At 42.3% G+C, this 27,349-nt stretch overlaps 1 protein-coding gene across 1 annotated transcript in view; it reads left to right on the forward strand.

Annotated features, from left to right (window-relative positions):
* Nucleotides 1-6,938, forward strand: part of FOXO1 (forkhead box O1) — a 66,513-nt gene extending 59,575 nt beyond the window's left edge. The window contains exons 2-3 of the mRNA XM_069802787.1: nucleotides 960-2,316; nucleotides 2,710-6,938. Of these exons, the coding sequence (XP_069658888.1) occupies nucleotides 960-2,303 (1,344 nt within the window). The 3' untranslated portion in view covers nucleotides 2,304-2,316; nucleotides 2,710-6,938. The remainder of the gene's footprint in view (nucleotides 1-959; nucleotides 2,317-2,709) is intronic.
* Nucleotides 6,939-27,349: the final 20,411 nt, after the last annotated feature.

The following is a 27,349-nucleotide window of genomic DNA, read 5'->3' on the forward strand; positions in this document are numbered from 1 at the left end:
TATCTACAGCTTGGTGATGCAAAGGGTAGCCTCTTGTTAACAGGTCAACCTGTGGGCTTGGATTTTGGATTTTGGGAATTTGTTTTTTTCTTTTTTTTGTATTTAAGAGCAAAACATTAAACATTACTCCTGGCCGAAGAGATAATGAAAAGCTTCAGTACCTCTGGTCAGTCTTGGCACAAGATAGCTTATGCCCTCAGGTATTAGAAGAGTCAATTTTGCATATTAAAATGTTGATTTTGAAAGAGCGAGATGGTTTTAAGACTGAGGTTTTAAATGCAATTTTGTCTATGCTGTTTGCATTCCTTTTTCCCTAATGATTTCTTAGGCAATTTGTGATGTTTATTTATAAAAATTAGAACTTAATCCTCAACTGGTTTTCTATATGTGTTTTCTCACATAACACAAGTAATATAAACCTCACTAATACTCAGTGGCAATACTCACAGGCTGGCATGTTTGCAGGGTTTAGGGATGTGCAGGATAAGAACCCATTATAAGGACCCTGGAACAGGATCTAGCATTCCTGAACTATGGGTAAATTAATTAAAAAAAAAAACCAACACCACCACCCTAAATGCAGTCAGGTTCAACTTACTAGAGTGAAGCTGATAATGAGATCTTCAGTCATCATCTTGGTCTTCTAATACAGTTTGTCTCCTTTATGAGGTATTTGTATTTCAAAACAGCTCCTTCAGTATTTTATTTAACTTTTTATAACGTCAGATGTGATCGGGCCACGTGACAGACAAATTAACATGGCAGCTCTTTGTAAGCTCGTTGCGGCCACTTCTGAGTGGTGAGCTGATAAAAGATGTTTCCAGACTGGCATGTTTTCCCATTTCATGATTAGCCCTATGTTTTCTAACAAAATGAGAGCATGTTTGCAAAGACAAATGTTAGTACGCCATAAAAGATGCATGTTTTCTCCATTTCTTACACCTTATTTTGTTTTTCAGAATTCAATCCGTCACAACTTGTCTCTGCACAGCAAGTTCATCAGAGTGCAGAATGAAGGAACAGGGAAGAGTTCCTGGTGGATGCTCAATCCTGAAGGAGGAAAGAGTGGCAAATCTCCTAGGAGGCGAGCGGCATCCATGGATAACAACAGCAAGTTTGCCAAAAGCAGAGGCAGAGCTGCCAAGAAAAAAGCATCCCTTCAGTCTGGTCAAGAGGGAAATGGTGACAGCCCCGGATCGCAGTTCTCAAAGTGGCCTGCAAGCCCCAGCTCTCACAGTAACGATGACTTTGATAACTGGAGTACATTTCGACCTAGAACTAGCTCTAACGCTAGTACGATTAGTGGAAGACTTTCTCCTATTTTGCCAGAGCAAGATGATCTTGGAGATGGGGATGTGCACTCCATGGTATACCCATCATCAGCCACCAAAATGACTTCTACTCTACCCAGCCTTTCAGAGATGAGTAATTCTGAGAACATGGAAAATCTTTTGGATAACCTTAATCTCTTGTCGCCTAATACGTCAATGACTGTGTCAACCCAGTCTTCATCTGCTACCCTGATGCAGCAAACACCAGGTTACTCATTCGCATCCTCGACCACAAGTATAGGTTCACCAAATCCAGACTACAGGAAATTTACGTATGCTCAAGCTAGCATGAACTCTTTGCCCCAGATTCCTATGCAGACTCTTCAAGACAGTAAATCAAGCTATGGATCGATGAGCCAATATAACTGTCCCGCAGGACTTCTGAAGGAGTTACTGACTTCCGATTCTCCACCGCACAATGATATCCTGGCATCAGTAGACACTGGTGTTTCCCAGGCTGGTGGCAGGGCACTGGGCCAAAGTGTGCTGATGGTTGCTAACTCGGTGATGCCAACTTATGGCAGTCAACCGCCCCACAACAAAATGATGAACCCTAACGCCCACCCTCACCAAGGACATAATCAGCCAACACCTGCAGTTAATGGTCGTGCCTTGTCACACACAGTGAACACCATGTCACATACATCAGGTCTAAATCGCTTGTCGACAGTGAAGACTTCGTTACAAGTGCCTATGAGTCACCCAATGCAGATGAATGCTATGAACCCGTACGCCCCTGTTAACAGTTGCAATGGCTACGGAAGGGTAGGAATTGTTTCCCTCCACCAGGAGAAGCTTCCCAGTGACTTAGATGACATGTTAATTGAACGGTTGGACTGTGACATGGAGTCGATTATCCGTAATGACCTTATGGATGGAGAAACGTTAGATTTTAACTTTGACAGTGTATTGCCTAACCAAAGTTTTCAGCACAGCGTAAAGACAACCACACACAGTTGGGTGTCAGGCTAGGATGTAGTAGGAGGTAAGCTGTGCTTTTTATAATAAATCTGAAAAACAGCTAAAGGGAAAAGAGATGTCAAAATGCTTAAAAACTGGGTGGTCTTCTGTGTTGCCATGTGAAGTGCCTCTATTACAGTCAGTCACTTTCCAGTCCTTTGTTATTTGAAAATCAGGTTTGCACCGGTGCATTAGGATTGCTGTGTACTAACTTCTGTCTGTTACTTCATGTGAAGCACTGATGTTTTGCCATTAATATTTTAAACAAAAAACTTGCTGGTAACTAGCAATTAATGAATACATTTTTTTTTCCCTATTTAAGGTATCTTAAAGTTAGTTTGAGCGTATTTTAATAGATTTAATCTTTTGGTGTGAATGTTAATTTGTTCTTTTTGTTGTTTTTTTTTTTTCTTCCTAGGCTACGGTTAAATTCTCCAGACTTGTCTGACAGCAGGAACTGAGAAAAGCAGTACAAAGATGTCCTTCACCTTCCTTTTTAATTTTCTTGACAAAGCTGTGTGCATGCACTAGCTTTTTTTTTGGGTCTTTTTTTTTTCTTTTTTTTCTTCCTTTCGTCAGAGTTGGCAGCAGACAGAGTATTTTCCTGTACAGGATGTTTGCCCAAGGTTTGCAGGTTATGTGCTGCTGTAGATAAGAACTGTGCCATTGGAAATTTCATTACTCTGAAGTGCCAAATTCACTACACCATATAATCACAGCAAAGACTCTTAACTTACATCATGTTGTGCTTTCGGTTTTGTACAGAATGATCTGTAGAAGAAGAATTGTTTTTTAAGACTATCCGTTTTGGTCCAAGAAAAGTTTATAAACTTTTGTAAGAATACTGTGATGATCTCATGCCCTAAGTAAGTTTAACCTTCGTTGATGTTACCTGTGTTTTGATGAATTGAGATAACTGTGGACTTCCCTTGCAGCAGTGTGAACTGCATTATTTTACTCAAAATTGCCACACATTTCATATGGGAACAGAATAGCCTGTTAAATATGATCCTACTAAACTCACTGATTATTCAAAGCAAACAGTAGGTTAAATGCCATTTGATAAGTTACCTGTATTCATGTAAATTTATGCAAGAATATATCTGGTTTTCATTGTCAGACTAATGACTTTATTGTTGGACTTAAGATAATTTTTGGAATACTTTCCAAGCTATTTTTCTTATAATTAAAGTCTACTTTTGTTACATAGGCAACTTAAAAAAAAAAATAATAAATCTGAGATCTGGCAGCATTCATAACCTCTTCATTTTGTACAGTATTTTAACTGGATTAAGTACATGTTTTTATAAATTTCCCTAGCACTTGGGAGTGCTAATAAAGGAAAAGCTTAATAAGGATCTTGAATACAAAACATTTCTGTCCCTTTTTTTGTTGTGTGATGTATAAATATAGACAACTTTTATGTTTAGGAAATATTTAATCAGTTTTATATATGCATTTTTAGAAATGTCATCTGCTTCTACTATCATTTTAACTCAGACTACCACAAAGTGTTAAGTATTCATTGTTAGATGCTTGTACAATGCTTCACATTTATATTTATTTCATGGAGGTCTCATAATGTTTGTGCACTCAAGAGCAGGACATTTTGGGGAAAATTCATTATTTTAGTAAAATTAATGACAAAATTGTCATTTGTCTTAATTAGCACTAGTTTTAGGGTTTGTCAGTGTTTCTGTTGTAATGCAGTACATTTGAAGAGGCAGAAGTGCTACTTTTGAGTGGGAGGCAAAAACTTGTGTGATGCCCTATTGCAGGACAAAACATTACTTTTTTTAAAGAAAGATAAAGTAAGTGGCAAAGTTATACAAATACATGAACTTTAGGGCAGGGGAGAGCATTAATGACAGAGGCCTTGTTCCTGTGGAAAAACTTGCTCGTGTTGGAGTAGGTACACTGACAGCTACCTGAGCATTTTCAGGATTCGGTCTTGGATAAATGATTTCTGATTTTTCGTCATCATATGATGCAATTTTCATGGATATGTGGATAACAGGCCTCACCTGTCTTTTCACTGGTTGCTACACATCATTTGTGTTACAGAAATCCTTGGAGGTTTTTTATGCACTGACAGGATGAACAGCTTTTGTGCTAGGGCTGGCTGTTGTGAAGGGGAGAAATAAACATTCTTCCACTGATTTTTCTTTTGTCTACGTAGCCCACAACTGGAAAATGTTCTAATTGAAACTTATCTTCCCTGTAGTGATGGCGTGTGGTAGAGAAAGAAATGGGATGTGCCAAGAAAATGAAGTTTAGTAACAAGCCATACATTTAATGATCCTGTTATGACTTTCCTAAGGCTCTGCAATGTATTTATTGATGTGCTAGCATTTAGCTCCCTGTTGGGCTTAAATCACTACTAATTACAGCTGGTCCTACTTTTTTAGATATCCTATTATGGTTGCCAGCAGTTCCAGAGGCCGATGATAAGCTGTCCTGTGATACAGGATCTCTCCAGCATGAAATCGGTCTTTGAACTTCTGTTGAGCAAAATGAAACATTCTTAGTGCCGAAGCCTCAGTGAAGCTGCCTGCTTTTACAGGCAAATATCTCTAGTAGCATCTTCACCATCAGGTTCGTAGTCTCTGAAGCATGATGGTAAATCCTGGCAGTGGAGCAAGCGAAAGGCTCACATACGTGTTTCTGAAGATCCTTCTTTCTGCTGCACGTGCAAAAATGTTTGCTCCCAAATGGGCACTGATATGCATAGGCCAAAGTAGTTGTAAAATACACCTCTGCATGCAAAGAAAGTAGTACTTAATGCTGTACTCCATGGGGTTGCAGCTGGACATGCTACATTTAACAATATACCTCCTGTTTATTATTTACTGCTACTGTATAACTTCCTGTATACAGATATTTTCTGCATTTCCTTTTATAACTATGAATAACATAAATGTAGCCGTTCCTTAATTAAAACAGTCTGTAGGAAGCCCCTTTTAATTATTGTGAGAAAGCAGTTGTAGATAATCAGTGGTTTGGGCTGTGTGGTCAAATTGTTTTTTGGGTTTTTTTTTGTGGTGCCATGCTAATATTTTGCAATTTTAATTCTGGAATACTGTGAAGTCTGGTGAAGGGGCGTGTTTTCTGCCTTGAAAACAAACATTATGTGACCTCTAGTAATAAATCCTTTTTCAGTAAAAGTACCAAGTTTCTGGAGTAACTTAGTTTGTCAGAATTGTTGTAAATGATTGGTTTGTGAATTGTGCAGATGATCTTACCTATGCAGCCTTGTTTTTGACTTTTCTCTGGTTTGTACTGTTATTAAAAGTTTATTGTATTATAGAGCTGTTCAGATATTTTAAATATAAAGATGTATTGTTTCCATAATATAGCTATATGATATATGTTTAGGTAGTAGATGCATTAATTGGAAAGCTCTGCTTTGATAAACTGACAATTTGCCTACACTTATAAGCAAAAGTCATATTGCTTATTATTGGCTTAAGTCAACAGAGCATCCCTAAGAAGAGAAGTTAAAATTGGACCAATTATAAAACAGTATAAAATTTGCACTTGTTAAACCACTGGATGTATGTTAGTACTTTTTTATTTTTTTACTGATTTGAAATTCCTATTTTCATTATGAAATTGCTAGGATCCTTAATTTATGACTGATTTTAAATAAGGTATTCTCATTATTATTATTATTATTATTATTGTTATTATTATTTTGGTAGTCATAATGTAAAATGCAGCATGGTTTATGCAAGCAAAAAGCAAATTACTCGGCATTAAAACTGGCCTCCTTTTTGAGGGTGTTCCACAAACCAGCAATATCGTGAGAGATTGGCATGTACATACTGCTAGTTCTACTTGCGAGTGGTGTGACAGCTCTTCAACGCTTCACTGCTCTGACTTAGTCACATTGCAGAATTAAAATTCATATGTGGATATTTTCAGAAAAAGTGCCTGATGTACTTCTGCAGACACACGAGAACAATCCCTGACAGTTTGTTGTATAAAGCCATAAATGTATATAAATTATGTTTAAAAGGTTTTGTGTCCTTTCTTGTATACGGAGAATGAGATTTGTACCAGGATTCTACTTGTGATTAGCAATCCTTCTACTCAGACGTTGTCGTAATCAGTTTCCTTACCGCGTAATCTTTTTAATGATGATGATCCCATTTGGACAATCCTGATGGCATTAGCAATTTTATATGGAAAAATACCTCATGGTACCAAGTCTTACCTGGCAAGACGATACCATATTAACGAGCAAACACTAACTGCAGAACAGTTAACAAATTTTCCATTACTTGGTATAAAGGAATTTCTCTCTCTTGGCATTGCTTCTGGAATTGGAGCTGTAGCAGGTACAGGAACCTAATAGGGCTGCGTTACCAGTGTTTTATCACGACATAGTGTGCTAAAAGTAACTTGTTTACAAGTCTTTGAGACTAAACGCAAGAAGAATCCATGCCTGACTCTTAGGGCTTGCGAGAGATCTTCGTGTAGAGACACTTTGTTACTGCAAGCTGCATTTAGGCAGCATCAGACAGTGTTGCCAGTGCTTCAACAAGCCTAGTTCAGAGAAAATGACAAAAAAGTCCTGAAATCCTTTCAGAATGGGTATTTGTAAGTATAAGCTCTTAATAAAATTGCTATGACATGAGATGGTAATTAGTGTATCAGAATGTTATGTAATACATTGTTAAAGAAGAAAAAAATATGGGACGCTAACATCCATCAAACTGCAGGAAAGAATTAGTCTGTTAGTCCAAATTACATGTTAGATCCTAATGCTATTAAATGTGGGAGAGCGCCAGCTCTGGAGAGACATTTTTCTCTTCCCCCTGCTCCCCCTGTTAAAGTGAGACCGCTCACAAAGTCCTCTTGGCCTTTTTTCCCCTTGTTTTCGCCTCTTGCCTTCCTCTGCCCCTCCTGCCTTCCTGAAATACTTACCTTTTCTCAGAGTAAGAGTTTTTTCTTTGCCGAATATTTGGGCTATATAGGCCAATCTGCATGGTGCTGCTCCTTTCACAGCCGTGCTTTATGCTGTGGCAGCAGGAGCGCTGATGTGAGTAGAGAAAGCAGAAATGTCTAATTTTTTTTTTTTTTTTTTTTAAATTTAGATTGTGTTTCAAAACAGAGCTGGAAGAAAGGAGGAGAGGCTGCCAAAACAGGCAGCCAATAACACCCACGCCACAGTAGTCTTGTGAGGCCCATATCCCCGCTTGCCTGCAGGTGGGGAGGGAGAGGGGTGGCAGAGAGCAGGCTTTAAATGAAGTGCTGGCAAAAATGCCAGTTTGATCTTAAAGTGAGCAGAGGTAGACCTAAAGAGCATGAAAGAATGCATGGCACATAAAAATAGAAATATTTAAAGATGCTTAAAAAATAATTTCCCCTTGTACTTTGCAGTTCCATCTTTATTTTAGCTTTGCCCTTTTTTCTTCAGCGTATGTTTTGGAAGGGGTTTTGCACATTGAGGGAAGCTGAGGATATCTTCACTGACGTTTTGAAAAGCCTGACTTCTGGAATGGGAGGGTTGTAAGATCCAAAGATACTCTCTTTGGGTGTTTGTGAAGCCGTTGTTGGAAAGGATGCGCATCTAATTGGTACATGACTAGTTACTGCTGTCAGGAGAGATAGTCAAAGCTTGTCTCTTGGGAAGGGACCGGCTAGCAATTTATGCCAATCTGGCAACAAGGGATTTGAATCTGCTGATCGAGCACAGAAACCTCAAAGCATCCTTGTGCTCTGAGTCAGTTCTGCATCAATGCAATAAACATGTTTTTATACAGAAACATCAGCTATTATGTCATGTCAATTGATAATCCAATTAAAAGTACAAATAGCATTAGATGTTGCAGCCATTTATCGTGCAGCTGGTATGCAAAAATGGGTTTTGTGAAGACCCTGAGAAGGAAGAACTTGCACTGAGCAGTGCCTGTGGTCATGCCCACTGCTGGAATTGCATGCAAATCCCTGTTTGTTACCTGGTGATATTTTCCCTGGGGTAATGTTCTGGCATGTGCCAAAATGATAGCTAAAATGAGGAGGCAGGGGCAGCGCCCCATGTTATTTTATTTTATGTTTTTCTACTTGCTGTTGGACCCTGGGGCATTCAGAAATTTTGCATGTATTTTTTGCGAGTAAACTTCTTGCGTGGGTGTTTATCACTGAGATGATGGGAAAAGGGATGAGGGGTTTGTGCAGTACAACTGGAGGAGCACAGCAGGAAGCTTCTGATGGGTATAACAGGGCTGTGGACTGAAGAGTCTGACAAGGAGCTTGTTCATAACTTGGAACCTCAACATTTTATGTCCTTGCTGTGTGTTCATCTATAGTTGCTCAAGCCATCCTTAAATGAAGGGGCCTTTCCAAGTGGTTGCATTTCCTTCTCGGGGCCTTGGAGTGACACTACCTGAGCAGGCAACTGCCCAGAGGTTGCACAAGAGCTTTGCTGGGTTTCCAGGGAACTGTGGAGTTCGGCAGGAATGTCTAAATTGTATCTGAAATATTCAATCGACTTCAATTTTGCTGAAGTCAGAGGAGTTCATGGAAAAGCCCATTATAGAAGTGCATGTATGGGGACTGGAAAGGGAGAGGGGATGAGAAATTCTGCAGGTATAATGAGCTGTTTCTGGGATGACGAAGCAAGGCAAGCAGTTGCTTCGAGGGGCAAAGGAGGCTGGATTTCTCTGGGGTAAGGGCTCAATGTAGCAAAAAAAGAGCTTCCTTTCTGCTGGACTTTGAAGTTGTGTCCAGTAGCAGCCACAGATGGCACAGCGTCCTAGCCTGATTTGTTGCTTGGGTCTTTTTGACCAGGTGAAAAAAGCGACGAGCTGTTAAACCCTGTGAGAACTGGAGTTTCATTTCAGGAGTCCCAATAAGTTGCCGCTTCCTGCTCCTTTTGTTCCCCCTTCACCCCATCAATTTACGGCACTTGAGAGGAGTGTTACTGTTTGGGGACTTTTTTTTTTTTTTTTTTTTAATATCTTTCCACGCTGCTCAGAGGAGTTGGGCTAGGCAAGGCCCTGGGTCCTTCTTTCAGCCCCAATGGCGATGGCTGAGCTGTGCTGAGGGAAGTTCTTTGCCTCCTCCTCCTCCCTCAGCCCATACAACAGACCTCTCAAATTAACGCCCAGGTGAGCCCCAAAGCCAAAGCTGATTCACTTCGGGGATGACTCCAGGAGCCCTTTGAGGTGGGAAGTTTTGTTTGCCTGTGGCTCTCCTGCTGGGGGGCTTCTAAACTGAAAATAGCCTGGAGGTGGCAGGGGAAGTCCTGGGGAAGGGGCTTGTCTTGGGGCCATGCAGCTGCTCCACCACTGGCCCTCTCCCACCCTGCCTCGGTGTCCTCTAAGCCTTGCACTGAGCCTTGTTGGTCTGCCAGGCAAGGCTTTCACAGGAGGGGTTTCTTAGCAGGGTTTCCGCAGCCCAGATGTCTCATCCTGCTGCAGGCAAAATCTGCTGGTGTAAGCCCCTGTGTCTGGAAGTTTATTTTTGGCATAAAATAAGAAGTGCAGCCCTCCTGCCTACAGACTGCTTGGGCAGCTGGCTGTCTTCATCTCAGTGGTCCTGGTGTGGTAGGTATAGCAAGCCAAGAGCCTGCTGGTGACTGAGCAGCGTGCCAGACGGATGGGGCCAGTATTTACTTCAAAAATAACATTAAATAATAATATTCAGAATAATTATATTGAATATGCTGGATTCCAATATAACTGCTGGGAGACCCATTGCTTAAATAGGACTGAGTGGCAGATAAATGAAGTAAAAAAAAAAAGGTGATGCTGGTCTTTGCAAGGGGTCCCAGCATGATCGGAGGAGCTGGGTTTGACTTCCACGCAGGGTAACTTCACAGAATGGGTAACACAGACTCGTAACAGGGTGGAGTGATGGGGGGAACAGTGGCTGTGTCCCTGCTGGAGGAAGCTGTGCTTCACCAGTGTGGCTAAGTCCGCAAGCATGGGGACATGGGTGATCAGTATAACCTGTTTGGATTTTCAGTGGCTTCAGAAATTTTCCTCACTGAAGTTCCTGAGACAACTGGGATGTAATGGAGGTCCTCTCAGTGCCTACGCTGCCTTGAAGGGTTGGCCATCTGAGCGCGACTAGTACTTGGCTTTTCCAAACTAGGGAAGCTGCCACTGCCTTCCCTCAAGGACCTGTGCTGTTCAATGAGTTTGAACAGCGATCAGCAGAAGTGGTTGATGACCTAAATCGCTGAGTGCATCATTATACAGGATAGTGAAATGTCAGGCTGTGCCAAGAGGTGCGGAAGGGTTTCAGGATATTTTGTGAGAGGCTAATTAACCAGCAGATGCGATTAAGTGTTGATAAATGTGAAATAATGCACAGGGGAGAAGGGAAAAGTGAGTCTAGTGCATATGGATGCATTAATGAACCCTGGCTGAGGTGCTACCACCATGAGAAAGATTCTGGAGTTGTCGGAAGGTTTTCTTGCAAGTCTCAGCTCACAATTACCTATGGAGAAAAAGACACAGTAGAAATAAGAGTAGGAGAAGAGAATGGGAAACCTCTGTTGTGCTACTGCTTACATGCAAAATGCACCTATATCATAAAGATTGCATGCTGTTTGGTTTTCAAAGAGGGTATTGCAGGGCTACAAAGAGCCAGGAGCAGAGACTAAATAGAAGAAGGGATGAGTGAGGGTGGGTATAGATGAGTGAGGTGGTAGAGGTTTGCAAAATTGTGGATGCTGTGGAGAAGGTGAATAGGAAATGATTAATCAGTATTTCTCTTGGCACAATTGAGGGCACCCAATGAAATGATCAGGCAGCAGGTTTAAAACAAACAAGAGGCAGTACTTTTTCACACAGTACATAATTAAAATTTGGAACTCGTTGCCACGGGATGTTGTGGAGGCCAAAAGTATAAATGGATTCAAAAAAGGATTATATAAATTAATAGAAGATAGGTCCATCAGTGGCTGTTAAATACAATGGTCCGGATGTGGCCTCTATCTCAGGAAGTCTCTAAATGGCCGGTTGCTGGAAGCTTGGAGCATGTACCAGGGAAGGGATTACTCAGTCTGTGGTCTGTTCCTTACGCTCTTTTCTCCTATGCATCCGCTGCTGGCCACTGTCAGGGACCAGACACTGGTATAAGTGGACCTTTGATCTGACCTTACAAGGGTGTCTTCAGATACTTAGTTGTGCTGGGAATAGGTGCAGCCAGAAACAGCTGCCCAATACCCTTCTGTGAGGAGGTTTCAAACATTCGTGTGTCCTTTTCCAGTTCTCTGTCAGTGGTTGTGGACCGGCTGTCTCTCTGTTGGGAGTCTTGATACCTTTCACTGGGAAGCCTCAACTGAGGTTATGTTCTCACCGTAATAAGCTGTGTTGTAACAAATGCAAAATACCTGGTTAGATCTGTAAGCTTTTAGGACAGAAAAAAGTGCACAAGGAACATAGCAAGGAGGAGTAAAATCTCTGTTCTTTGCAAGCAGCTCTTCCCTAGCAGCTCTATGGAGGCTGTGCTCAGGGCAGGGATAAGATAGTGTTACCAGTCCCAGCCTCCCTTCCACATGCATGACTAAAGCACTACTTTTTCTGCTTTTGTTGGCAGGTAAGGGATTACAGTCATTCCTGTGGGCATGTGAAAGCCTTTCGAAGATAGTCAACAGTGATACTGGACAGTGAGCCTAGCAGAACCGGTCTAGAAGTAATGGTGTGTCAGTGGTAGCAGCTTCTCCCGTGCTGACAGCTGAGGTCAGCCAGAAGAGAAATGTGTGTGAAATATGCAGTTTTATCTCTTTCTAAATATTTTAATGATGTAGAATGGAGTTCTAGTGCAGGACAGAACAGCATTTTCTTGCCGGATCCGTGATTTGAGCTCTTTCCTTTGTATGTTAACAGAATGACACCAGGCTTGTTAACTCACCGTAATGGATTGAGAAATGCTGGACTAAAGATGAAGGAAAGGTAAGGCTTATTATCGTGCCTGTAGCTGAGACAGCCCATTATAGGACTTCATGTGAAGAGACACTGAGGAGACATCACAACTGAATCTTGAATGCCAGCAGCTATAAATACTGGGTGAGAGTGAATTTATGCTGTAGCTCACCAGTCAACATGCAGGAAATCACAGACTTCGCTCAAGTGTTGAAAATATAATGCTAATGGACTACCATATGCATTGCAAACATAGCTTGCTTTCCTTAGATCTGTGTCCAAAGCTGCTTCCTCTGTGAAGCTTTGAAATGTGAAGTCTGATCAATGCTGACTCTTCTCAAAACATTCAAAAAGAATTTTTAAGAAATCTGTCACCTCTGTATGTTCCCCTTCAAGAGTGAGTGGTTATTTTCTCTAAATTTCCACCATTAAAAGGAAATGGAGATATCTAAACCTCCATAAATGCAACCTGTATGTTGTTTAAATTAACTTAATGTTTAGCACCTCAACTGACTGAAACCTGGACTTTTAAATGTATTTCAAATTGAATAATAGAGAACCAGCTGGTTAGGTTTTATTATCAAGCAGGTCCATTCCCTCTTCCCTGTCTTTTCCCACCCACCTTCTCCTTGGCAATAGGTTTGGCAGTGGCTTAGTGACACCCAAATCATGGGTGCAATGTCAGAGACTGGGCATCCAGAGCTCCTTCCTGTTTATATTGGCATCTGTTATTATTTAGCAGCTTCTCTTTTGCTCGCTTTTAGTAGTGTTCACAAGGTGTGAAGCACTTTCCAAACATGATGAAGATATTCCTGTTTCTGAAAAAACTTGCAACTGACAATTTGTAGTAAGCAATGGTTTTGCATGACTCATTTTGAAGGCTGCTATATCTTTCTCCAAGGTTTCCTAGTTTGTCCTGAACCCTGTTTTGACTGCATTAGCCATTAGCAAAATTAAGATGCGTTGAGGTCATTCTGAGAGCTTCAGGAAGCTCTCTGCCACCCACTCCAGAAGCTGTAGAGCTACTCTGAGGCTATTGCAAATGCAAAGTGAAACATGTGAGTCTACTCCCTCTGAATAAGCTTAATTTGGAGGTGGTTTGTATCAACTTTTTTCTTTTTTTTCTCATGTGCAATGCCTGGTGGTGTTTACACAGCCAGTTACTGCAGCTCTTTGGAGAAGTGGTAGCTTCTGTCAAGCAGAAGTTAGGACTTCTTGCACCTTTGGCCATGTAAAGGGAACCCACGACCCAGCTGACTGTGACAGCTCCCTTATTCACCGCGTTTCTGTGCATCCTCATAATTTGTCTGAGGAAGGCCTCATAATTCCCTAATTTAAGAGGCAATTGCATACCAACATTACAGTTGCCTTTTGCGCATTAGTTAACTGAGTGATGATACAAAGCTGTTTCTGGCAGCCAAGGGGATGAAATCCAGCTGGCAGATCTGCTGGCGTGGGGTCTCCGTCAGGCAGCCCTGCTCGCTCAGTGTTCCTCGTGCTGCCGTGCTAATTGCTGGAATGTGACTCCTACCCACGGCGCAAGGGGAGGGCATGAACCCTGGCAAACAAAGGCTTGCCTAGCCCACTGCCAGAGCCTTGGCCGCCCCTGGCTCCGAAGGCTGCTCCGCTCAGGTTAGTCGTTCCTCCAACACAGGAGCTGCCCACGAAGAGCCCTGAGCCCTCCCTGCTGATAGCTGCAGGAAGGGAGCGCTCCTTGCAGAGCGCATGATGGCATTGATTTTCTGTTTCCTTTTTAAGGATTTAGTTTACCCAGTTGGGAAGCACTCATCAAAGGCAGTAGGTAGGATAGTCCCTGATTCCGCGTGTTCAGGTGCGTAGAGTTGCTGGTGTTGCAGATACAATAATACGTCATGCTCAGCAGTGGCGAGAGCAGCCTCTAACTTGTGTTTACTTGGGATGCTCTCTATCTGTTGAAAAAGTGACCCACTTCTCCAGGAGACTCTCATTTTTTAGGGGACTGCCGTTTTAAAACTTTAGAAGTGTGATTTTTTAAGGTCAAGATGCATTTGCCATATTTGGAAATTATTTGCTTCTGGCTCAGATGAGAATGCATTCTGATATATTGGTAGGAACAGGTTTCATGAGAAGGAGGGGGGATTTTTGACTTATTTTTCTCAAGACAAGACAAAAACATGTCTCTGATCAGTGAATTTAAATTTTAAAACACCAATCTGTATTCCTTTATGCTCTTTTGGATTACAGACAATACTGAAACACATTTTAGCTATGTATTTGAACAAGGCACATCTTAGTTATTAGGTATGTGCGGAGAAATAGTCGATTTGCTGTTAGTATGACACAGTCCGAAAGAAATCCTTCAATAATGTGGAGTGCAGAAATAAACATAGTCCTTGACAGATGATGGAAATCAAGGGGTGCTAGGCTTCTGGATACCTGGTTTTATCCATGTTCCTACAGTCTTCCCCTCTTTGAAGAGATTTATACTGCTACTTATCAACATTGTATATGGCAGAATGGGCCCCACTGGGCTGGGTGTTGGAAAAACCTACTCCAGGAAATCATCGCTGATTCGCAGCCTTTATGGTCTTTGTTGTGAAAAGGAAAACAGGGTGGGGAAAGGGAAAACAAAAAAATGGATTGAGTAGCATGCTGGCAACCATTGTTATGATCTAAGTTTTTCATCTTTGATTTTGATGTGTTTAGCAAGAGAGAAGCTAAGGGGAAAGAAAAACCAAAAGGACCTGAGTTGCTGAAAGGAATGGAGGTAAGTGAAATGGGATTGGGAGGAGAGGTAAGAGCCAGATGGAGAAAGAAATGGGGAAGAGCAGACTCAGCTGCTGGTCAGTGCAGAACAGAGAGAGCTGGGGAGAGTTACCAGGCGTTCAGACCAGTGGCTGGGCAAGATGTCCCTGATCTGTGGTGCAGAAAGCCAGCAAAAATTGCTGGGCTAGAATGATCCCAGTCACACGTCCAGGCAAAGCAGCTTCTCAGCCAGTACGTCCCATGTGGCAGTGTATGCTCTTTACGCCAAAGATGATAAAGTACCCAAACCAATGAGCTTAACAGAGGTATTCATAGCTGAATGGATAACTGTATAATATTACAGACTGCATTAACAGTCCTGTATAAAGCGAATAGTCTAGACTACACATGGAGAGTGTTTGGCCACAAGGCTGCTGGGGAGTATGGACTCCCAGCTCCTGGAAGAGTCATTAATGGTATTTGTGTGGCTGATCAGGTATGAACCAAGAAAGTGAACATACTGCCAATCGCTGGAAGAGTGTGACACCAGGTAGAGCCATTCTCAGTGCAAGCATAGTACCCGTGGAATCGAAATGAGGCAGATGGCAATGGAAATGGAGATTATTCAGAACTGAAAGCAGTCCTTGAAAGACAAAATATTGCCTGAATCTCTAGGGCTGCAAGTGAGGATTTATCTTGGGTTTTGTTTCCAAGACATCAAATCTGTTCTTAGATTTTGCTAAATACATCTTTGCTTGCTATATCAGCTTCTAATCTATCACCTACTTGCTCGCAGGATCAGGGTGAAGCAGATGAATTTGTGGTGTCTGGGTAGACAGTCTCAAGAAAACGGTGGGTGCACAGACACCTCAGAGGCCTCTTGTCAAGGCTATGTGTGGGGCTGGTTTTCTGCCCGTCTTTAGGGGAACTGGAAATGGGATTCATGTAGCCAAGTGCTGAGTTTCGGGATGGGGCTATTAGCGGTCTGTGCAAACTGGCACTCACCTGCAAACCCAAACAGCTGAGGCACACCTTTCTGCTCCAGCCAAACCCAACGCCGACTGTGGCTCCACATGTTAGTGACTCCAGAGCCTAAGAGACTCCGGCTGCTTGTCCTGGCCCTTTTGCTGACCACGCAGGGCAGGCGCTCAGGGAGCTGATTCAGCCAAAAAATAACTTGCCAGAAAAGAGGTCTTGGGAATTACGGAGTTGGAGAATAGCAGCTGTGGCTAAGAGATGGAGCTATGCTGGGTCAGCACTTCCTCCAAAGCAAGGCACAGGGAAACCCAGGCATTACTATCCAGCCAAAAAGGCAGGTGCCGAGTCCTACACCAGGGACTGTGCTTGTGAACACAAGTGACAGAAAGCACTGGCCAGTCAAGGAAGCTTTCACTTTTGGGAAAGCCCTGAAGGACCGTGCTTTAAATATTGCTTTGTCCATGCCAGCTACATTTTTTTCCTCTGCAAAGCTAGATACATTTGATTAAGAGAACTCCAAACAGTGCTCCTGGTCTAGAAGCTTTGGAGTAATTTCTTCTTTTTATCCTTTTACTAACCTGTTTCAGTTGAGAGTGAGCTGGCTGGAAGCTAAAAAAATGCTGAAGCTGAAACCTTAAAACTGGAGCACAGTTGTGGATTTAGCATCAATTTTCTAATGAATGCAGTCAGCCCTGCCTGACTCGGGGTCTAAACTTACTCCTGGCATGGAAAGTCCTCAGTGCCTGTTCTTCCAATGCTGGTCTGAGAAGTCTAGCCCCATTTATGGTGCTAGCCACCACATTCCCATTTGTTTGAGAGAATTCATGACAACTGACATGCCCTCTCCACCTGCTCTCCCACCCTCTGGCAGCTCTGGTCGACAGTTTAACCCCCTAGAGAAGCTAGTAGAAACCAACATATGCATACTTTGCAATATAGAAGGATTTCTAGGAGGCCCTTTACTTTTAGACATGGATGGATCTGTGCGAAGTACAACCAGCTGTACACAGTCCAATGCTCAAATTTACTCCCAGCTCCTTGTAATTCTTTTGGAGAAAAAAGTCTGTTTCAAGGAGAAGGCTGAGGCTTTTTCCTCCTCCTATTCCTCCTCCATCCCGTCTTTACTCTGTGCAGTGTTGTTACTTTTTTGGAGCCTGTGGTTGGTGTGCAGTGGATTTCACTTTCAGAGAGTTCAGTTTCTTCTTGCAATGGTCAAACGCTCCACAACCAGGTGTAGCAAGCTCCTGTTTCCAGTCTAATGACCTGTTCAAACATGACTTTGTGATAAGGCATGAGCATGCCCATAACATATGATACTTGGAATAGGTCACTGCTGAGATATTTTGCTGTGCTTTTATTAAACTGGCTGATGTCCTCAGTTTGAACTGTCTGGTGCTAGCAATAAAACTCAGCAGCTGTGAAGTCTATCAGGTGCTGAGGGACCTTTAAGCATAGGTTAAGCCCTATGTCTTTAGGTCTGAGATGTTCAGCTTTGGAGACTTCATGCTATAAAACTGCATTTGTTGGAAAATTTAAGCTGCTAAATCCACAAATGTGTTCCAGTTTTGAGGTCTCAGGTTCAGCATTTGCTTAGCTTCCAGCCATCTCACTCTCAGCTGAAATAGGCTGGTAAAAGTTAAAAAAAAAACCAAAACAAAAAAACAAAAAAACCCAAATTACTCCAGAGCTTCTACACCATGTCCCCAAAGCCATGGGGCTACATACCTATTTCACAGGAGATTTTAGGAGCTTAGTTAATGACAGTTTCTAAATATTTTGAGTTCTTCAGATGAAAATACATATATATGACTATATCTTGTTCCTACATAGGCTGCTTACTTAGGCTAGAACTTTGGTGCATACAGTAGAGAAGAGCTCTGTGTGTACAAGAGCCTTGCGTGGGAGAACTGAAGGAGCCCTTTGGCCACCCTGTGATATTTCCAAGGAACTGAGCTGATAAATGCAGCAGGTGTTTGAGCTAACTTGGAGTTTTGGGCTCAGAGCAAAAACAGGGGGAAAAAAGTGCCTGAAAAACTCCTCAGCTTGCAATAAACTATTTTTTTTTGGTCACCTGGTACTACAGAAAGCGACCAGACGTCCTCTGTTCTGAGCAACTTTTCTTAGTAACACTATCCTCTCTCCCTGTGGCGGCTGGACCATTTGTCAGTGGATTGGATTCTTGCTAGGCAGCTGTTCTGATTTGGTATAACAGTGACCCAACAAATCTGACCTATGTGCTGTACTTGATAGTTTGAAAATAGCCATGTCGCTTTCTATTTCTTTTCCCATTGCCTTATTATCTTTGTTCCTAGGGCTGCCAGGACAGCGAGAGTCCCAGACCCAAGCTAGCACGGACAGGTTAAGCTGATTGTTTGCTTCTTGGTCATGCATGGAACTGTAATAGCCTTTGGCTGGGTTTCAGAAAGCAAAGGTGTGCAATTCTGTGGCAGCTCCACCCCAGCCAGAGATGAGGGAATTATTCTCCCTAATTTACAATAGCGAGAGCAAGCGTTCCCTGCAACAAAGTTGCAACACGAGATGTGAACTGGCCTAGCTAACTCCTGCTTTTCATTCGGCCTCTGCTTCGCGCCAAGGCAGAACCTGAAGAACAGAAAAACAAGTAACTGGTGTGAATGTTGTCATTAGAGAGGCTGGGCTGGCCTTTGTAGCTATCTTCTTTAAAAATCTCAGATTTTACCAGGAGCATGGACAAACCAAGAAGAAATGCTGGCAAGACCTTATGTCTAGTTACTGAGCCTAAACGGGCAGTGCTTGCAAAACAGTTTAAATGATCTTTTTTGATATGTTTCTGGGTTGTTTGGTAGGTTTCTGGAGAACTGAAGGAACTGAAGGTTTCTGGGTTGAGGAAAATGGTCGCTGCTTCACAGGGGATCAAAAACCAGTATCAGCAAACCTTGCCTTTTTTTCTTACACTGTATGTCGAAAACCGATGACTCTCCACCACTGCAAGTGTCTAGATGGAAACTGCTACTGTTCTAAAGTAAAGGGCTCCTTGGTGAGGAAAGACGCCAACAGCCTAGATCCAAGTGCGCTGAAATGAACAGGTATCTCTAGCTTGCTCATTGCTGATCAAGATCCAGGCATAAATGTAACAACTCTGTGTGTTTGTATACCTACACAGGTGTTGTACACATATATACACAAGCACACCTACAATGTTTATTTAACCCTGCATAGCATAGCCATTGTCACATGACAATAGGCAGTGAACAAAGGCTGATGGTGTAAATAAATGGAATTGCTCATGTGAAGAATTCAAGCTGCCTTGCAAGAAGTTTAGCCAAGCGTAGACTGATAGAAGGCCAGAAGGAAGCACTGCAATAGTGCTGCCTGACTGCCTGCACAATGCAGGCCATGGGACTTGTCACGACAGCAATGCACCTTCTCGCTCTGATTTAGATGCCATTGCTGAAGGAAGATCTACTCGGCCTCTTGGTACGTTGTCCTAGTGCTGTCAAAAGTGGATCTGACTCCCAGTTAGGCTAGGTGGGTTTGCTCCCTCCCAACTTCAGATCTCTACAAAAGGGGTATCTAGATTCAAGCTTGTTTCCCTCCACCCCAGATTCTGTCTCTGGTCAGTGAAGAGATATAGGCACTATTGTGTTATGATGTCTCTCATTCGAAGCTAGACATCTAAAATGGGCGTAGATGAACTGCATCCTGTAAGACCCTATTTTTGTCTGTTGACTATAAAGGGAGTCTGAAATAACCAACCCTGCTGAAGATGCTGCACCAGTTGCCTAACCTCTGCCTTCAGCCTTTGAATCTTGTCCTCATATTTTCTGACAGAGTGGATGAATTTCTATTCCCTTGTGAAGTGCTGTCATTTTCTCTCTTAATCACCTTTGAGGAACAAATTGGAGTGATTGGCTGGAATCTTCATAAGGCACATCTTTAAAACCCTTTAGTCATTCTTCGAGTTCCCCTCTGATTTCCAGTGTCCCGCTTGACCTCAGAGCTGGGTACACTGAACCAGCAGTAGTCATATGATTCTCACCATGTTTTTAGTACAGGTCCATTTTAACATTCCAAGATTGCATTTGTGTTTTGGCCAAAGTGCAGCACTGCAAGTTTGCTATCAAATCCCGCCCCATGATCTGTCAGAGTCATGGATGCCTGAGGGGATTCTCTGCCTATGGAGCATCCCTTAAGACAGTTGCTTGATGTTTATTGCCATTGACATTTTGACAATACCGGTTTTGATTAAACTTGCATTTTATTGATTTCTTCATCTTCTGTCTTCCTGGTCCAAATGTTAGTACCCATCAAAATACTTTATGTATAGTTAAGCAGTTCTACCACCCCTATTACTGCTATGAAAAACTGCATCATGTTAGGACATCAACTTAATTTGATAGGATTTATTTTTCATAAACCCATGTTGATTATCATTAATGATATATAATTCTACATCTTTCCCAATCCTTTTGTCAATCACATTGTTATTTTACTAGGGTCAGTATCAGACTGATAGAATGGGGTTGATCTATTTATTTACCCTTTAGCCTGGGATACTAATATGACATCACAGTTTGTCCATGCTCTTCCTCTTTTTCCAATTTTCTTTCACCTTTGAGTGTTGAGGGGTTTTGAAGTCCTGATGCACCTCTGTCTTCAGCTTGCCTAGTACCTTGCCTAGTACAGCACTAATATTCTAAGTGGAGTCACAAAGAAGTCATAGCATGAAGGAGTCAGAAATATAAGCATTTGAACTGTTGATTATCTTACTCCACAAACATCATTGTTGCTTAAGAGTTGTAGCGTTAAGGGTTTTCATCCTCTGGTAACATGAAAATGTTTGGTGGGAAGCTTGGAAACTAGGCTTTAGAACGGGAGCAGTGATTTCAAGAGAAGTTGTTGTTTGTCTGCAGATCCATAAAGGTGAATAGTTTTGACAAAAGTTTAAGCCATGTATGGATTGTCTACATTATTAAAGCCTAAGTTAATTGTTCCTAAATTGTAGTTTGTGGATCCTGATGATCTCTGAGGCCATGGTAAGTACCCTTTGTATTTCACTGGCACATCAGATTTGCCAGCTGTGATGTGATATCTTGTCTTATATGGGGAAAATGCTATGATGCTGATGTGCGTGCTGGGAGTAGCCCACCTTCTTCAGCCCCTTTGAACACTGACCCTTCACCCCGTGGCCCAATCTCCCATCATGCAAAGGATCACAGCACACTACTTTCTTTTCTGACATACCTCTCAGACCACCAGATATGATGGGCTCTGCTACTACACTCCTCATGGCTCTGAAATGGTCCATGGGAAAAAAACCACAGGGAACTAAGTGTGTGGAAGAGCTGCTGGATGGTTGTCCTAGGACCTGGGGATGAGCTCTTGGGAGGAATGACTGGAGTGTCCTTAGCTGTTTGCAGCCCAGAGACTTCTGCAAAACAGGCCTAATTATCACAGAACAGTGACTTAGAGGCACTGAAAGGCATTGCTGTTTGCTGTTAAAAAAGGGTGTGGACCAAGATATACGGCTAGGTTTTTGGAAACATAATTAAGAGGCCATCTGCAATGTAAACAGTCCCAATAAAGTTGGCAGAGTCACTGCCAGAAGCTAGCTAGTGAAAACCAACCGAGCTTATGTTAGCCCACTGGCTACATTAGTTTATTGTCTTGAAGTTAAATCCTTTGCAAATGATTTAATGATGTTGTGGATATTGGCTTTTTAGTTGTGCCTTTGGTTTATATCAGGCTAAAAAGATTTTGGAGACAAAGGAGTAAACCTATAGACCTGTCTGACTGGTTGATCTTGGAGGCAGCACAACTATCTAAATGAAAAATATCCTTCTAAGGATATTTTATGATGGAGATTGAGTTGTTTAGTGGCAGGAAATGGATATTATCCGGTGGAAGCTATTGCCAAGGTCCTTCCATTATTCACAGAATCAACATATTCCTAGCTGTAGGGAGGGGTACTCCACCAAGCAGGTTTACAACCCAGGAGTTATTTCTCTGGGAACAATAGGAAATTCAGAAATGTCGAGAAACCTGTGGAGGGAATGGAATAGTTGCTCTCCAGGATAGTTGTTTGTGAACAGCTTCGGTGCTCTCTGTGGGAGGCTCCAGGCATGTCTCTGCTGGCAGGATCCAACGCCCATGTCACCCCAAACACCTACGCAGCAGGGTGCTCCCGCCAGCTGGGGACTCCAGGTCTGGAGGGCAGCCACTGGAGCTGGACCTGTGTTGCATGCGTGAATCCGATGGACCATTCCCATGGTTCAGCAGAAAGATCGAGGTCTAGCAGGGAGATCTGCCTGGTTTGGGGTAAGGACTCGCACCACCTGGGTCTCTTCTGCCTCACAACATACAGTGTTGATTGCCATATCAACAGCCCAAAGCAGCAGATTTTAGCTCTGATGGAGAGATGCTGGAAAAAGCAAACCAGACAACAAGGGGTCATTCGGGGCCTCCAAGAATCTGCTTTGAAGAGTGTGTTGGTGTCTGGCAGCTAATATTTTGAAAGCCTACCTTCACTCAAAGAGGGGTTTAAGGCCACCTTGATGCTGGTTTTCAAACAGAGTAGCAGCTAATAGTGCACCTCGGGAGAGACAAAATGGAAAAAAACCATAAAACGCACAAACCCTTTAGAAACCGAGGGCTTGCTGGTGCACATGCTGCTCTGCTGTGAATTTTATGTCTGCCTGTAGATCAGAACAGGAAGCAAGGCTTTGAGAGCTTTTGTCAGAAAACCTCAAAGCTTTTGATGGTATTATAAATGTCAAGTATAATTTAAAAAGGAGGAAAGTACCAGACTCTGTTCCGTACAAGACAATAGGGACTTTATAATATTACAGGAAGCTACATGTGAGAATTACAGAGAAGTTAAGGTCTGTGGTATTAATGCACTGTAATAACTGAGCTCTCAACACATTCAATTTATCCCTCTTTCAGTATATTCCCAGGCACATACAGTATCACACTGCTTGAACTGTGGAGTGTGGACTTGTCATTTAAAAAGCACGTAAAGAGAATTTTTTTCCCCAAGTTCTGGTCCTCCTAAGTGAAAAGGTTAAAATAAAACAATCAAAACCAAGCTCTTATGCTTGACTGTACGTCAGATAAGTTGGTCAGTAGAAAGCATTGTCTTTAGCTGCTGGTCTTGAAAAAATGAAAGAAACAGTTATGTTAGGAGGACGAAGAGTGGGAAGGTAGGCTATTTCTGGACCCTGCACAAGAGGTGAGCTGGTAATTGTTCATATCTCAATGATGTTTGAAATAAGCAGGGAAGTAAAAACTTCTATCTCAGACCTGGATATGTGCTGAACATAAAAAGCTAAGATTACAATATGCTTGGACACAGTGTAAGAAGCTCAGAATAAGAAGTGACCCTGAAAATACTTCAGCAATCTGCCACTCCTTCACTGCTGGCCTTGTACCAACCATCCATGATTCTGTCTTGGCTGAACTGAAGCAGAACCTATTATAATCCACCCAAGACTAAATTGTCTGTAGATAATTGGACAGTGGAGAAAGTGAATTATAAAGTACAAATGTATCCATGGGAGAATACAAAAAACACATTAAGAAGTCCTGAACAAGTGTTCTATCTACCTTATTCAGCAGCCTTTTAAGAGCATTTTTTTGTTCTTTGTTTCTTACCATAGGGTGTTGTGGCGAAGCTTTCTGAGCTGATAATCTACATGGCCTGAAAGCACTATGTTAAACCTTTCAGAATTTTTTTCTGTTTTATACCAGTAGGCCAATATAAAGATGGGTAAGTGAAATTTAAAAAAAAAAATTCAAGTTGTCTGTAACCTGAGAGAGAGAGAATAACAAGTGGTATGGACTACCAGAGCCTACTGGGGCTATTTCTAGGCTTTATTTTGTTGCTGTGAAATGTTTATCCAGTCTAATGAGTAGTAGGGGGAGAAGGTATCCTGTAAACTTAAGGAACATCTTGCCATTCTAAAAACATTCATTTATGAGCTCAAGAAGAAAACCCCCTTTGTCACCTTTTTCAAGTATTATCCTTTCTCACTAGCCTTGCTAGAACATGCGAACTCTCTCAGACCAATAAATATGAGAACAGTAGATGTGATGAGGCTAAAATTTCCTGAATTACTGGTGAGCACAAGGCTGAGCTGTTGCTTACAGCTGCCTTGTGTTCTCACCACAAGAATAAATGCCAGTCTGCATGGCAGGCTGCAGCATGGCTCAGGACCCCCAGTGCTCCTTTTCCTTCTATAAAGATTGTTTCTGACTATCGACTTTTTTTCTGATCACATCCCTCTTTGGAAAAGAGTCACGGGGAATGTCTCCTCAGTGGACTCAGTTACCTGATCTGCCCCGCTCCTTGGGCATTTGTCTGTCCCTCTTGCTCTTCCCTTAGTGACCGAAGCAATGCCCAGAAGGGGACTTACCAGCCTTTTCTGACAACTCTCTCAAAGCTTGCTTGTCTCTGCCTGCATTTGTGGTAATCTCTAGCAGCAATCTTCCCAGGTCTAACCTAAAGCCTACTGCAGCCTGTGAGCCAGTGGGTCTATTCCTGCAGCTAAATTGAAGCACGGGCATGATGGGTCAGGGACTGGACACGGACATAGCAGAGGGAAGTTCCTGCAGGTCACTAAGGATGTGACTCTGGAAGAGAACCAGTCAAAAGGGTGGTACAGGTTGGTGCGAATCGAAATTCACTTCCCAGCTGATGACAGTGGGACTTGATGGTGTGCTCATTGTACGTGCATGTGTAAATGCTTCTCTGAACTGTGTCTTCTGTTGGTAGGGGAGGAACAAGAGAGTAGAAGAAAGAGCATTATTTTCAGAAACTATTCTGAAGCATTATAAAACTAGCTTCTTTTTAAGTCCAAGAAGTTAAACTTCACAGAGATATTTTGATGATTTACACTTGCAGGTTGAGATTTATCATGTCAGCGACTTGCACTTGCTTAGTATTACTTTCCTAACTGTGCTGAATCTCTGTATCTTTAGGTTTTATTAGTCAGATCAAATTCCTGGTGCCTGGAGTAGGATTTGTGTAGGCAAAGAACGAGGAAGATTGAAGTCTGGGTAATCGTTATTATTTCAGCTCTGCTTTCATGCCTTCAGAGGTCATAAAAATCATCCCTTGCTGCAGATATTATTTTTCACACACTAAAAGGAAAGATTACAGCAGGTTTTCTTTTTTTGTCCTGGACTTAGCAAAAGACTTTCAGGAAGCATATTTCCCTTTCTCAAAACAAAAACATGAAGTGATTGAAATGCAGGGAATCATTTTCATATTGTTCATTTCCCACTGCAGCTCAAACAGATCGCACTTTGGAGCTCCCCAGATCATAGAGGTTTTGATAATGTTAAAGATATGCTCAAGATCCAGTCACCCTTGAGTTAAAAGGATGCAAACTGTGTCTAGCAAACATGTCATTTCCATAGGAGATTTGAATTGGTTTGCTTTTCTAGTGCTGTTGCAAAACAGGCACACAGAACCACCTCACAAGCAAAACAGAGGCATCAAAAAGACAATATACCTTCCTTCCTGAGGCAGATATTTCAGGAGTTGGGGAAACACAGCTTCCTGTGTTCTCACACGGATTTAGATAATGAAACTCTTAACTGATTCAGAAAGAATAGAGCATTACACAGTTGCTTGAAAATATTACTATGTTATTGTACAACGTGCCGTAGCATTAAACTGCCAGCTGTAGTGAAATCTTCTGTGTACATGTCCTAGAAAACAATCATAACCCCCAGGCTGCGACTGGTCCTTCCACAATGTACTCAGGCTGGGATGGGAGGAGCTGGAGAAGAGTGGCAGATGGGAAGAAAAAAAAAAAAGGTGTAGCAATAGTGAGTATAACGAGGTTGGAAAAGGCTGGTTCATTTCTATTCTTTTAAAGATGTGATTATAGATGGGGCTGGTAGCTTTGATTATCATTAAAGTCATGTGATACCTGGCAGCTCAGTATTCTGTTTTTAATTATTACTCGTGTTCTCAAGGCTCAACTATGTAGGCTGAAATTTTCAATACGGTGTATGGTAATAGGCAAATGAGGCCAGAATGGCTTTTTTTTTTTCCCCTCAAAGAAGAGTTCAAGATAAATTCAAAATTTTAAAAAAATTATTATCACTTTAGTGATTTTTTTTTTTTTAATGCTGTAATTTCCATGCTTCCCTCTGCTTTGTAGCAGAGATTCAAAATACAGTAGGAAATGGTCGCTTTTCTATCGAAGAAAGATGGCTCTTTTCCACCCCTCTGAAAATCTCTCCAGGCTTGCTAAGCCACGTGAAATCTGCATTTTGCACAAATTGGAGGTAGAAACTTGTGGGTCTTTTGAGAGTTCAAATCTCCTGAAGATATCTTCCTCACTGGCCATCTTCCAGCCCTGGCAATGTCCTCATGTGCATGCTCCATCCCTGCAGAGCATCTGAGTCTCTGACAGGCTGGAGAGCAGCATCTCCTGTCGCTGTGCCTTCAGTTGCCATGGGCTGAGCTGGGGGCAGCTGCTGGAGGTGAGGACAGGATGGGGAACAGCTCTCCTGTTCATGATCTTTTCCTCATGCCCCACTCATATGGAGGAGAAAGCTGTCTTATCCAGATATGGGGGGGGGGGGGGGGTGTGGATAAAATAAGGACCTCAGCACGTAAAGGTGACAAGAGGGGAGAGAAACAGTGTTGGGGGTTTGAGTTCAGTTTAGGTGGACGAAGGAACTAGCAGAGAGGGAGGTGGATGGGAAGGCAACTGGGGTCAGATATGTGGCTGAACAAAAGGGGAGGCTGGGACTGACTGAACAAGGAAAACTGGAAACAGTGAAGGGAGGGAGATGGTCTGGAATATAGACTAGGACCACTGGGATACAGAGGCATGAACTGGGTAGATAAGCATGACATAGCTTGAGCCAGGGGTAAGGAAGATAGGTGGGGACAGAGGCATTTTGGAAGGGTTTGGAGGAAATGTTGGCCAATATATTCATACTTGCCCTTCAGATCCAGAATTCCTGAATTTTATCAGCTCTCTTGTTACTGGCAGGTCATTTCTGTGCTGTCCAGTCTGCATTGTTTCCATTCTGTCACAGTTCTTTTAAACCAGGCTTAGGTGGTTCAAAAGGAAGAAAAGTTCTGCAAAATTTCAGACTTCCGATATCTTGAATTCTGTGATGATGATGTTATCTGAAAGCTCATGGTGTGTAATTCTCTACCCGGCATATGCTATACTGTACAGATAGATGAGTCCATCTCCAAATTTCTTTCAGTCCAAAAGCAAGATGAAGTGAAAGGCTAATGCAATAAAAAAGGATCAGGAAAGCACATGGCAGCAGTGGCTACACACATGATGATGGCAGGGGCTGCATAGGCCAAATCTGTTTTCTATGCATAGAGAGACAAGCAAATTTTTTTTTTTTTTTTCCTCCCTCCTAAGTTTCTGCAAACCTGTTTATCCCTGTGAGGCAGAGCTGGAAGCAGCAGAGAGCACTCACAGGATGGCCATGAGTCTTTGAGTCAGAGCAGAA

Source organism: Haliaeetus albicilla, chromosome 15 (genome assembly GCF_947461875.1).
Source record: "Haliaeetus albicilla chromosome 15, bHalAlb1.1, whole genome shotgun sequence".
NCBI lineage: Eukaryota > Metazoa > Chordata > Aves > Accipitriformes > Accipitridae > Haliaeetus > Haliaeetus albicilla.